The sequence below is a fragment of the Chelonoidis abingdonii genome, chromosome 5 (genome assembly GCF_003597395.2).
Source record: "Chelonoidis abingdonii isolate Lonesome George chromosome 5, CheloAbing_2.0, whole genome shotgun sequence".
Taxonomy (NCBI): domain Eukaryota; kingdom Metazoa; phylum Chordata; order Testudines; family Testudinidae; genus Chelonoidis; species Chelonoidis abingdonii.
In genome coordinates, this window is record NC_133773.1 from 75882724 (window position 1) to 75897323 (window position 14600).

At 40.3% G+C, this 14600-nt stretch overlaps 1 protein-coding gene across 1 annotated transcript in view; it reads right to left on the reverse strand.

Annotated features, from left to right (window-relative positions):
- The window catches only part of GLRA3 (glycine receptor alpha 3), a 140256-nt gene extending 125903 nt beyond the window's left edge, over positions 1 to 14353 (reverse strand). The window contains exon 1 of the mRNA XM_032780174.2: positions 13779 to 14353. Within this exon, the coding sequence (XP_032636065.1) occupies positions 13779 to 13849 (71 nt within the window). The 5' untranslated portion in view covers positions 13850 to 14353. The remainder of the gene's footprint in view (positions 1 to 13778) is intronic.
- Between the last annotated feature and the right edge of the window lie 247 nt (positions 14354 to 14600).

Below are 14600 nucleotides of genomic sequence, written 5' to 3' on the forward strand. Positions count from 1 at the left end.
CATCCAAGCCACTCCCATAAATTGAGGTTCCCATTTCAGTGAGTAGCTTGTGGATCATTCTGGGTCCTTCTCCAAGAAAGACGCCCAGGGAAAGGCAGTATGTACGACTTCGTGGACTTTGCGACCCGATGGCCAAAGCAGTGGTCTAGTAACACCAAGAAGTAAAGGCGGTGTGCCAGCCTAACAGACATTTTCGGCCAGGTAAGGGGTTGGCCGCTCCGATACCTTACCGGATTCAGAGATCTAATTTCCTGGCAGGCACCATGAAAGACCTGTGGGAAACTCAATGGGGTGACATCACTGGTTGCCACCCTGTTAACCACCATCAAACCCAATGCCTGATGGAAAGTCTAATGGACTTGGGGGCCGTGATACCATAAAATTCGTAAAATTAAACTCCCAAACGACTGCGGACCTAGTGTTGAGCAGTTGCCTTTGCTTACAGGGCTGTACCACATCCCAGTTTAGGTGTTCTAACCCTTTGAAGCTTGTGTTATGCCATGAGTTAAGGGCCAATTACAGTTGGTAAGCACCAATGGGGAGGGGTTTTCACCCGCTCTCCAGGAACTAACATTCTGGACTTTGTCAGCAAACCTACAAAACACCCTCCGACATTCTTTAGCCCTTGCTAGAGAAAACCTAAAGGATACTCAGGAAGAGCAAAAGGCTGGTATGCGTAAACATACCAGAGAACCGGGTTCCTTCAAGAGAGGAGACCAAGGCTTACTGGTCCTGAAGGACGCAACAGGCCCATAAGATGGATAGCATCATGGGAGGGCCATTCACAGTCCAAGAGAACCTGGAAAGCGTTAACTACGCTCATATGCATTCCATTCCCTCACTAAAACCCAAAGTGACTGTTGAATTCTCTCAAGCGCATTTATATTCAGAGACTAGCAGGTTTGTCAGTTACAGGTCCAGGGAGGAATGAGTTGAAGTGGCCTGACGGTGTCCTAAGCGACGGTGAAAAAAAACAGTGCGGGAAGAGGTGAACCTTCAACCAACCCTGGAACGTCTACAGCAGGCAACAAATCAAGGAGCTGTGCACTAGCTTCGCCCCATTGTTCTCAGCCACTCCAGGACGGACTGAACAGGCATACCACTCCATTGACATAGGTAATGCTCACCCAGTTAGAACACCACCCTACCGGGTGTCCCCTCACGCACAAGCTGCTATTCAACGGGAGATCCAAAACATGCTACAGATGGGTATAATCCGCTCATCTACCAGTGCATGGGCATCTCCAGTGGTTCTGGTACCCAAACCAGATGGGGAAATACGCTTTTGCGTGGGCTTTACCACAGGCACTCACCTGGGAGTGGGGACGGTGGTTCTAGTCCTTGCTCCAATGACTATTATTTAGAGACTAAGGAACAGTGATTGAGAGCGACCCATCTCAATGGAGGGGATGGTATGATGGGATAGCCATGTTTAGGGCACTTGCATGGGATACTGAAGACCTGAGTGCAAATTCACACTTCACACCAGGCAGTGGAGTGATCTGAACCTCGCTTTCCCATATTCTAGGTACGTGTTTAACCAGTAGTCTGTGGCCATCCTTTGTATGATGTTAGGAGTGTTGAAAGCATGCCTGCTGGATCAGGTACTACAGTGAGATGGGTGGGAGAATGCCTAATCTGTGAATTCTGTCAGAGTTTAGGTGTAAATTAGGTACTGAGCTTCTTGGTGGTGTCAGGATTTAGGAGGCTCTGTGAATGCATGCTGACAGAATTTAGGTGTCTAGAGGATTTTAATGATTAAAAGTGAGGCATACTAGGGGTAGGCAGATTGTGATCAGTGTTTTTTTTTTTAAACAGAGTGATGCCTAAATGTTGCACTTCTTGACACTTAAGTGCATAAGCCTTTCGAATCTAGGGCAGAATGTCTTCAAACAGATGGTGGTGTTTGTGGGTAAAGCCATTATTCAAAATCTTGACGTTATTTTGTGAATTTTGTTTATCTTAGGCTATGTCTACACTGCACACCACTTGAGGCATGTAATTACACACTATATGTGGTGCCAACATTGTGGTGTATAGCTATATGGCACTGAAAAGCTCTAGCATGGGAGTAGCAGCAAGAGAAAGGCTTGGCAATGGTGATCTGCCAGAGCCTTTCCCCATGGCCTCCCATTTACCAGAGTTTTCCACGGCTGCTGGAGCCTTTCCCTGTTGTAGCCAATTACTTTGTTCAATCATTCATTACTGATGTGGTTAAATATAATAAATTAATGTATAAATGATAGTTTAAGTAGTATAGTATCATAGAAGTATAAGGTTGATAAGCATTTACAAGTGATGAGCTGCCAATGTGATATGCCATTAAAAAAGCTAATGCAGTCTTGGGATGCATCAGGCGAAGTATTTCCACTAAAGATAAGGAGGTGTTAGAACTGTTATACAAGGCACTGGTGAGACCTCATCTGGAATATTGTGTGCAATATTGTGTGCAATCTGGTCTCCCATGTTTAAGAAGGATGAATCCAAACTGGAATAGGTACGGAGAAGGGCTACTAGGATGATCCAAGGAATGGAAAACCTGTCTTATGAAAGGAGACTCAAAGAGCTTGGCTTGTTTAGCCTAAAGAAAAGAAGGCTGAGGGGAGTTATGATTGCTCTTTATAAAAATTTTGGAAGGATAAATATCAGGGAGGAAGAGGAATTGTTTAAGCTTAGTACCAATGTGGACACAAGAACAAATGGATATAAACTGGCTATCAGGAAGTTTAGACTTGAAGTTAGATGAAGGTTTCCAACCATAAGAGGAGTGAAGTTCTGGAATAGCCTTCCAAGGGAAATAATGGGGGCAAAAGACATATCTGGCTTCAAGTCTAAGCTTGATAAGTTTATGGAGGGGATGGTATGATGGGATAGCCTAATTTTGGCAATTAATTCATCTTTGATTATTTGCAGGTAAATATTCCTAGTGGTCTGTGATGGGATGTTAGATGCGGTGGGATCTGAGTTACTACAGAGAATTCTTTCCTGGGTGCTGGCTGGTGAGTCTTGCCCACATGCTCAGGGTTTAACTGATCGCTATATTTGGGGTTGGGAAGGAATTTTCCTCCAAGGCAAATTGGCAGAGGCCCTGGATGTTTTTCATCTTCCTCTGCAGCATGGGGCATGGGTCACTTGCTGGAAGATTCTCTGCATGTTGAGGTCTTTAAACCACAATTTGAGGACTTCAGTAACTCAGACATAGGTTAGGGGTTTGTTACAGGAGTGAGTGGGTGAGATTCTGTGGCCTGCGTTGTGCAGGAGGTCAGACTAGATGATCATAATGGTCCCTTCTGACCTTTGAGTCTATGAGTCTATTAGGTATACTAGCAAAATAAGGCTATAATGCAAGTCCCACACTCTGAAGCCTGTAAGATTTCAGCTTAGCCATACTAGGCCTAAGGAGGGTAGACATGATCTGAGAACTTAAACCATGATTTGAGGACTTCAGTAATTCAGACATAAGTTAGGGGTTTGTTACAGGAGTGGGTGGGTGAGATTCTGTGGCCTGCGTTGTGCAGGAGATCAGATTAGATGATTATAATGGTCCCTTCTGACCTTATGTCTATGGGTCTATGAGACATAAGTAGGTAACCCAGGAATAACCTGTACCAGTAAATTTACAAGCTTATTGTAAAAAACATGCCAATAGGTAATGTTCAGGAAAAGTATGCAACAATGTACTCATCTAGGCTGTGAGACAGCTGAACAACAGAGAACCCCAAAGTTTATGGATTGTGGCAGTACAGATAAGAAAAACGTGATGGAACCCTCATACATATGTATAAGGTAGTAGGTGTGGTCATAAGAGAATAAAAAGGGTTCCTTGGTATGGACAGGCAGGAAAGACCTGAGCAGGAAACTATTCCCCCCACACTCCTGATGACAACCTGTTGAAGGATCCACCTGATTCGATGATCTCTTGGGGGATGTAAGTATGAATACAGTGCTGGCTATTGCATTGGCTTTCTCAGGTTTTCTATATGTATGTGTTTGTGACTGTAACATTGATTATCTGCTTGGTGAGTTTGTGTTACATACACAATTCATTACTTGTAGCTGTGTCTTGTGGTCACTGTATGCATTCTTCATGTGCTCCTAAAGTTTTCCAATCTAAGGAAATCCCTGAGGGTGACTCTTAGCTGGTTGATCTTAAAACTGTAGCTCACTCACTAGGGATGAACAACGTCAATTCAACTTAAAGGCTACATTTGGGTGCAAGAGGAAGAAACTCTGACAGTGGGGAGGCAGCTGGACACTACATTATTAAAATTAGCAGTGTAGATGGAGGAGGCAGTACTTGGGCAAGCAGACAGACACGTAAGGTACATACCCACAGGGTTCAGGGGTGTCTTTACTCGCCTAAGAAGTGCCTCACCATTTACACTGCTATTTATACTTGTGCTGGGGGGGCATGCAGTGTATGTATTCTACATGCTGTCAAAAGGAGTGTGTGGTGTAGGCATACTTTTTGACTTGCTTCTAAAAAACTATTATGTGATAGCTCACGCAAGTCATATGAAATAGTTACTGTTCCCAAGCTGAGTGAATAAAACTTTTAAAAATAGACTTCTACCATGAGTCCTGACAGGAGAATTAATAATTAAATGTGAATAGTAAAGTCTGAGTTTAAAGTCTGCTTCCTACAGGCATTTGTGCTACTAAAATTAGTCACACAAATATTTGTGGAAAGGGAGTTCAAAAGGGGCATAAACTCAGTAGAGAAAAACATCTTAAAAATACAACTGAATTCTCAAAAGAAAAATGGCAATAATCTATGAGCTCTGCATGAGCTGCAATTAAAATCACTGAGAAAGACAAAGGAAGCTAAACTGCTTGACTGTACTGGGGGTCTGTGCACTAGAGAAGGAATCTGAGCCAGCCCCTCATAGAAGGGAGAGGCCATTTTGGGTGAGTTGGGAGCCGTGCCACAGGACCACAATTAGGATCAGGATCCAGTGCCTCAGAAACCAAGTGCAGGGAGCACAGTGAGACTGCAATCCCATTCCAGCTCCCAGGCTGGAATAGCAACTGCAAAGACCTTCATTCTAGTCTCAGGTTCTTCCCATGGGCTGTGAAGGTGAATTCTATCCTTTCAATCCCATCATCAAAGTCATTTTACCTGAGCTTTGTGGGTGGATGAATTAATTTCACACAAGGGGAACAAAATAGCTGAATGAGCTAATACTAGCTCAAGGAGTGGAGGGAGAGGGAAAAAAATACTAAATAGTACCCATTAACACGTGAAAGGAAAGCAATTACATTAATGATGACTTAAAAATGGCTGCAATATCAAAGTCCTTTTTTAAAATTAACAGAAAAATACAGTAAAATTGGACAAGTAGGAAGCAGTGAAGACTCGTTATGGGAATACTGTACCTGGAAAGTATGAACAGGTGCAAACCAGCCAGCTTGGATGACATGCATTGCAGGGTGTTAAGGGAATGAACTGATTAACTTACCAAATCAATGTTAATTATTTCTGAAAAGTCACAGAGAACTGAGGAGGTATCAGAAGACTGAACAAAAACATATATGACGTCAATCTTTTAAGAAGGAAAAAAGAGTGACTGGCAAATTTTATCCACTAAGAATGATTTCAACCCCAGTAAAATAGTGGCACAAATATTACAAGAAAATAATTGCTACGTGGAGGGAGGAGTTTTCAAAAAGCATCTAAAACATTTAGGTGTTATTGAAAATCTCATCCATAGGCTCTTAATCAGGAAAGCATACCAAATTAGGAAAGCACTTAAGGTACTTACCTGTAAGTACCTCCTTAAGTGCTTTTCTGAATCGGGATCCTAGAGGATAAAGAAATAATGAATAACCAGAGATCTGAAAATAATTTTTTTTGCCAAACTTAAAAAGTTTGATTTTTGGGGTGGTGGTGGGGGCAGAATACAATTACAAACTGGACAAAAGAGATCTAAGATATTTGGATTTTGGTAAAGAATGTAATGTATTTTCACAAAATCTGGAAAAAATTAATTCTTATGATCCTGAATACGTGTAAACCTAGCCAGACTGAAGAATGGAAGCAGAAGGAAGAAAACAGAGGTTAACAATGGACATGTAAACTGTAAATATAAAGTGGCCTTGTAGATAATATGTAGTTGGTAGATAAAGAATAGTAGGAAAGAAAGGAATGTATGGCAGCTTGTAATTGTGGCTTAGCATGTAGTACAGCATATAAACAGTTCATGATCTAGATGGAGATTAGCTACAAAAATTAGTAGACCAATCAGAGTGCGTGATTTGATGTAGATTGGAATGCACATGTGGTAGCCTGTTTCAGAATATGTACATATATGGATTTGCATTCATGGGCTTTGGAGCTGTGACCTAAAAGCACCTCGCTGCACTTGAGCCTGATCAACTGAGGCCTGGTCTACACTACAGAGTTAGATCAGAAGCTCCCATTGGCCCGGACCAGCAAACCGCGGCCACTGGGAGCCGCGATCGGCCGAACCTGTGGACGCGGCCGGTACACAAACTGACCCGCCCCACCAGGGGCTTTCCCTGCACAAGCGGCGGAACAAGTTTGGGAACCACTGGACTAGAGGGAAGACGCTGGGATCAGCTTTTGGTCCCATCTTATTTAACATATTCATTAATATTTTGAAAGAAGGGGTAGCAGCACCTGATTGAAACGCAGAGATAAAACTAGGTTTCCATTGATTTGTAGATAATTCAGATTTTCCAGGAACTGCCACACTTCCTTTTTATTAATAACCATTTTATAGTGTCTTATCTTTTGCTCCTTCAGTTCAGTTTATGCTTTTTTCCATTTGTGATGAATTGACGTAGCGTCTCATTGCTTCTCATTCCCTGTTATGTGGGCTTTGTGAATAAAGCAGTATTGGATTTCTTTTCTTCTCTGTGTGTTCTTTCCAAAAACCAACATAAAAAGTCTTATAGTATGTAACATCATCTTAAGGCCAAGGTCAAGTTAGTGCTTCAGGATACTGCTCAGAGTGACAGGATTCATGCCGGATACCAACAGAAACCAGAATTTCTAATGCATGCACTGAAGCATTTCCCTTACTGAAAAGTCAGTGAAAACAATGCTAAGGTTAATAAATGATGCTGCTAGCCTTTTATGTTTCCAGTGAAATTGGTCCACAAAACATTACACACACACACACATAAAAACACACACTATATCTCAATGGCATTTAAAATTTCCTCCAGATGCCTCGCTTTACTTTGCTGTCCTGATCTTACCTGTGTTACCATTTTATGTCTACTGTCCTCTCAACTGTCAGCTCACTTTTCTCTGCTTCATACTGGGAAGTTAATCAATGAGAATGTGCTGGATGCAGGGCCCAAGTGCATTCTTGGCTGTTTCATATGCACCTCCTGAAGGGTTAACTATTAAAAGGGTGACAGAAAAGGGCATTTGCCCACTACACTCTGCCCACAGTCACTTTGTAGAGCAGCCTCCTGTTTGAAAATCTGATCAAGCATTTTTGAAACTACAGTTGAACTACAAGAGAAAATCTGAGCACTATCACCTCCAATGGCCTGATTACAGGCATAATAAAGGCACTTAAAGATGTGCTCCCACAGTTTATTTGTATCAGGTCAGCAATGTTATTATAGTTCTTCCCATTCTCACTTTAAAATGATATGTGTTAGCCTATTATTACCAGCAAGTCATCACTTTTCATCGTTTTACTTCTGTCTTGAGGGGCACCTTTAGGCAGCTGGCTTCTTGGTCACTAAGTTTAAATTTAGATAGCTCCTGAGAATGGTGCATCTTTCAGTCCACAACTGCTTAGAGCATGGAAACACCTATGCATTCCTGAGTGTAACCAATGACAATGCAAGTTTAAAAAAATTATATTAAAAACCTGGAAGGAAACAACGTGAAAAGCTGTTTTGATGCTTTGCAATAATCAAGGTCCTTTGTACTCCACAGTATGGTAGACCTAAATTCCCTGGAAGGTCCTAATCTACAGAATCTGCTAGGGCAAATTGGAAAAGAGAGTTTTTTAAAAATATAAAATAAAATAAATTTATCACCTTAAGAGGCAGCATGTGACTGGGATAAGCACATTTGCTGGATATTTCTGCTAAATGATCTGTAAAACAGTTATGTGTGTCATTTCTAATGTCATCTTAAGGTTTCAGAGTAAACAGCCAATTTAAATGAAATTCATACCTCAGAGTTATTGTGTCAGGGTTTCTTTAATCTGTGGAAGAGAATGTTATTACAGTTTAGGCTTGGTTCATGTTTCTAAGGTTACCTTGCGAGCTGGACACATTTCTTTTAAATAAAAGCTGAAGTTTTGGAGTTCAATTCTGCACTAGGGAGTGAATTCCACAGAAAAGTGCAGGCTGTGAAATTTCAGAATACAGAAGGTCCTAGCAACAGTAAGTGACATATTTATTTAACATTTTTAAAAGTGTGTTAAGTATTCATAAAACTGTAAATTGTGAGATTGTGTCACAAATGACACAGATCAGTATGCTTCTAAATGTACATGGGATGCATTCCTATATCTAAGAAAATGTTATTAAATAAGGGTATTTAAATAATATATTCCAAATTTAGTTGAACAACAAGGGGCTTGATCTTTCACCTGTTTTAATCTAAGTTTCTCTCTATTGATTTAAATGGCATTTCCTCTAATTTTCATCAGTGCAAATGACATCATAATCAGGCCTGACACATCTGGACCTTTCTGATTTAGGAAAACAATCATTATATTTTTCTCCATACAGAAACATAGTATTCCTCTTCTTATTGTTTGTATCAGTTAGCTAGGAATGAATTAGGAAATACTGAGAAGTAAGAACAGCATTAGCACAGCAAAAGGTGAATATTTATTTAAATATTGTACTTTTAATTTAATTTTCCTATATATTACTGTACAAACATATTTCTTCCTTCTGATTTATAACAAAAACAAAGGTGGGCTCTCAAGAAAGCAGTTTCTTTATAGGTTTATTTTCAGAAATGAGGAACAGCGGTGAAATCCTGGCCTCAGTGAAGTGAATGGCAAATAGCAAGCCATTGACTTGAATGGGGCCAGAATTTCACCTGGCATATTTAAATTACTGTGTTCACTCATAATAGTCCTCTCTTTTTCTTTGTTTTGTAAACTACAAGGCAATCCAGGTTCTTAGGCACACCCACATAGGAAGCCCCATTGCTCTGCCTCTGTGTCATTGTCACTTGTCCAGTAGGACCTAGAATGTGATAACTGATGTATATCAGATAATCTCTCCACTGAAAATAGCTTCTGGTTGCTACAGACTAGGGCTCTAGAGATGAAAGACTCTGTACTTCATTACCGTGAACTATTAAATTTCCATTTCTCTACCCCCAACACAGGCACATCTGTGTTGATTTTAATGAATTCATTCACTGAGTTTGCAATACATGGATTTTTTAATTGCTGCTTTATTAATGTCAAAGGTGTCATTGTTTGCTTCTTAAACAGCTACTGACACCTCACAGGCAATTCTCATGGCATCTCATATTATATGAAGTATTTTTTTGTATTCTCCTTGGCATTTTTTTTAACTACTAAGACTATTTGCATGAAGAAAAGTTTGTTGATGTTGCTATTATTACTCATCTGAAGTCCTACTTCTCCATAACATAAGACTAATCCCCACAGCAGTTAACTGTAGGCCCAGTCACACCTCTGGGATATGTGGCAAAAGTCACTCTTTCTGCACAGATCCTTCTCTCTAGTGCAGTCAGGGACCTCCACGATATGATTCCTCCTCAGAGAAAACAAGAAGGGGTTAGTGAACAGGTTGAGGGAGGAGTGGATAGGCAAGAGGTGATACAAATCTTCCTGCTCCCTTTCTGGAGGTTACTTGAGAAGTATAATACAGAGAGAAGCTATATTACATTTTCACAGCTCTGCCTCCCCTGCAGACAATGTGGATGGCTATTATCTCCCCTGTAAGGAGATCTCCAAGAAAGGAACAGTTATGGTACCCAGTTAGGGGCTTCAGTGGAGCCACTCAGTTAACAAGCAAAGGCCAGAGCTACTACAGAGTGACCAGCTTCCTCACAGGTGATTTTGATCTCTTCCTGATCTCATGGGATCCATTCAAATGCACAGCAGTTTTGATTGAGCCCTTTTAACTGTAGAGGGTAAATTCTGCTCCTTGGTAGAACAGGGAGAATTCTCCACAGAAGACCCTCATAAATATTTCTTCCCCTTCAAATCTCTCTTCAGTGGTTCCATGTGGAAGTGGGCAGTCTGGCCTTAAAGTATTACCAAGAGTTATGATTTTATTTTTAGATAAGCAACAGGAGCAGATATAGGGCTAAACAAAGATTTTACTTTACACTACTTACATGTGGTGACTCAGAGCATTTTCCACTAAGCAATAATATTATAGCAAAAATAAAAATAAAAAGAGAGTACTCAGTTTAGACTTAAAAATTGAGAATTTCTAATTTCCTGAGTTTGAGATGCAATTTCCAGAGAGGTGTAAACAGAAAAAGCCGTGATTCATAAAAATAGCAGCCCTGTTGCGAGGATTATCATGAGTTGCTAATGGAACACTGAAAGAGCAATTCTGAAATACATGAAAGGCCCAGTCTATAAAGAATTTGTTTAAAGGATAAGCAAAATTTTAAAATCTATAAAGAAATCTGCTGAAAGCTAATGTGAAGATTTTAGAGAAGTTGAGTGTATAATTAAAAATCTTGCTGCAGAGTTCAAAATGAGCGTGAGTGTGCTGATTTGTTTATAAGACCTATAAACAAGGAGCTTAAATAGTCCCATCTTATAAAGTTCATACAATAATAAACAGGAACAGAAACACGTTAAGATATTATATGAAAGCAGAATTGTCTCTGAACTGAATGCTCTTCAAAATTTATAAAAAAAAATAGTGCTGCGTGTCTTTTTGTCATGTCCCATAAACCACTGTCAGAAGTATAAGATCTAAAATACACCACATTATACTCCAACTGCATTGTTATAATAATAAACAGAACTAGATATACAAGATTTCTAAAATGCAAATAATGTTGTTTTATTCTTCTATCTGCAAAATAGCTTTCAGATATCAGCTTATAAAAATAGTTATCATTTTTAACTGTCAAGAGTCTTTATTTTTTTCATATTTCTGATGTAAAGGGACTTGAAAATGGGATGAAACATTATTTCTTTCCATAAAGAAATCAGATGTCTTCCCTTTTACAAAATATACCAGAATGTGGACCTTCACCACCTAACTGATGAGAGTAACAAGCTTGCATTTAAATAGTTCATCTTACATAGGGTAAATTTTGTTTTATTTAGCATGTACTAAAAATATAAGTTCTACCCTTCTCAGAGATGGCATACAAATAACATGCAGGTATAGTACTATCACAAGGTAAGTAATTCAAGTTGCTTCTACTGGAGCATTTAATGTAACCTCCCCCTACCACCTCCCAGAAAAAAAATCCCACAAAAATTAAAATGATGTAAGAAAAGTTAGATCTCTAATGTTGTTTTAAAAAATGAGAACAGTCATTACCCTTGTGTCATATCTGAAACAGGGGAAATCATTTAAGGGTCAGTTGTGCTTAGAAGGTATAGTTCTTCATTGAAGGTACAGTATAAGATTTCCATCTCAGTGGATAGCTAGGAGTGATTGTGTTAGAGGGAAGACAACGTGGTAGAAGTTTACCTGCCATCTGCCCAGGTATAAATGATTGCACAAGGTGCAAAGCAGGAGAATTGGTCTCAATGACTTCCCGAAAGCAAAATACCTGTGTCAACATTTTAACACACCCTCATTTGGACATGATGAACTGGGCTGATCTATATCCTTTTGGGATGGCTTGTGATGCTAATAGCTCAAGTCAGGAGCAGTCTTTTTATTCCAGAGTGCATAAGGGCTGCAAATTCACCCTGCCCCTGTCTGCGAAATAAAAGCTAGAACCTTCCTATGCACTCCCACCTTCTCACTGCCTTCACAGAAGCCATACACTACATAGCTTCTAGACTTTTGTGCATAATGACCATGACTATTCTTAAAAATGATCATTTAGATGAACAACCCTGCTATTATGAAAACATGTTTGTTTCTTTAAAATGGATAAAAAGGATACACATGCAATGCAAAGATGTCAGTCTACAATCTGAACTGAAATATGAGTTAACTTCCTTGAGTAATGTTTTCTGATCTGATGCTATGCCTTCCAAAAACTTATTTCTCCTCTTCATAAATAACATATGTTTTATATTATTAAATAAAGAGTTAGGTGTTCATTCAATAGTATACTGACATTTAAATAAATGTCAAGGAAATCATAACCTATAAGTAACCTTAATATACAATAATTGATAAGTACATTTCTACTTATAATATTATATTTCATTCAGTATATTACAGCCCATAGGATCCATCTTTCTACTCCATACATTAACTATTGAAAACTACAAAAAAAGGTACACTCTCTACTGCTCACCCTCCCACACAACACGAAATAATCCCACATCATGTGACCCAGTTTCTTAAAATCTGTTCCTGTTTGCAAAGTTAAAGTAAAATTACAGTAAATGCTGCTACATTTCACATGTTGATTCAATTAACCTAAAATGAATGTATATTCCCCATCACCACTGTTTGGTACTATACATAGTTGTGTGTTTATAAATAATCCTTCTGTATGTTATCACAAGAGTATGTGTCTGGTAACCTACCACTGCATTTTTTTTTATTTCCTTCCTGCACCTTTGAAAAAAAAGTAAGGATATGACACTCAGTAATAACCTGCTTGTGTGTTATGCAAGTTGTATGTATTTATGCTTTGTTTTATTGCAGTACAAAACTAACATATTCACATATATCAGATTGGTTTACTTCTAGCAGAATATTCTAGCAAAAACATCAAAAGGGTGACCTCGAATTCTGCTTTTAAAATGTCTATATCGTGGGATTTTTTGTTTGTGTGTTTGCTTGCCTTTTAAAATAAATACAGAGATTAATGCAAGAGGGAGTCTAGTTTGTTCCAGAATGTAACCACCACACTTAGAGAACCTGAGAAAAAGAATGTTTATGTTGTAATCATGTTAGTTGATCTGAGAAAAGTGCACTGGGCAATAGTGAAAAAATCTTGTGCGCTAGGATGTCTTCTAATCTTTTCTGCTCAACTCTTGATTTATTGCTCTCTTGGTATCATACACTATACAAATTTTAGAAAGACCAACTGCATAGTACACCAAGTAAGTAAAACATCCTGGAAGAAATTCTTGAGTCAGTTTCCTCTCTCCACCCGGCTCTCATTATTCCTGTTTCTGCATGAAACTTTCCAGACCTAATAAAGTCCCTAGTTTAGATGCCCTGTACTCAATAAAATAATAAATAGTAGTAACTGAAATCAAATTTATTCCAAACTCCGAATAAATTTTTAGAACTTTATATACATCTCTAAACTGAAGAATTTTAAAGATCGTTAAGTGTTGCATTTTCCATTTAAAAAGAAAGAACGTGACAAAACACAAGCTAATTGGTCAACTGTGCAAGGGAAAACCCCAGCTCTAAATAACACACGGAACCTTACATTGTAAAATGAAACTGAAATCCAGTGTCACTCCAATATCTCAAAGTTACCTCAAAGACACAAATCCCATACATTTAATTGTCACTGACAATAAGAAGGCTATTGAAGGCTAGACATTTGTGGCGAGTACGGTCGGAGAGGCAGCAGCAACTGTGCATCATCCGTGAGTCTCAAGCATTTCAGCTGTGCAAGAAAAACCGCTGGGGGCATGTTTTTGATCTCCGTTTCCCAGCCTGGAGGGACTCACCTGAGTAGAACTGCAGCTTCCCAGAGATAAAATCCCGAAACAGCTGCACGAAGGTATGTAACCTTGGCCATGTTACTACGAGGTATTCACGACCTCCAGAGCAGACGTTTCCGAGTCATGGAGGATCCAGAAAGAGTGCCAAGGAAATTTGGTCAGTCTTGGGAGCTGTTGGAGAAACTGCCGGGACTTCAGCACCCTGGAGAGCTCCCTGCGGCAGCGTAGCACCTGTAATCCCACTTGCAGGGAAGCTTTAGTCCTGGGTTAGTTATTCACCAGCACCGGGCACTTGGCCGAACATTTTCTGGCGGTTGCTGGGAACCAGCTCTCGGTAGGGTTTGTATTTTTCATTTAAAGAAAGCGACTGATCCAAAAGGGGGAGATCAGGCAGAGCACAGGCGGCAGCGGCAGCATGCGCTCAGCTTCCCTTCCTCCCTCCGGCTCCTGCTAGCAGCCAGAACCCGGCTCGACACATTCCTGAGCAACTGGAACGCTAGACCAGCTGAGAGAGCTAGCGCAGGGGAGGGCGGAGACCAAGCCCAGGCAATAGGCTGCCCACAGCCACTCAGGGGAGCTCCCAGGCCGACTGACAGCCGGGTTGAGCAGCGCTGCAACATACCAGAAGGGGATGGGTGGGGGAAGAGGGGAGGTTAATCCTTTAGATGTAGGGGGGGGTGATGTTTCGGGGGGTGGACAGGGAGAGGATCCCCTAGAAGGAGACGTCTGGAGGCGGCGGGGGTTGACCCTGAGGAAGAAGATGAGGGACTGGTCTCGCAGGACGGAAGGGGCGGGGGTGGCGAGCCTTCAAAGGGGATCTGATGTGGG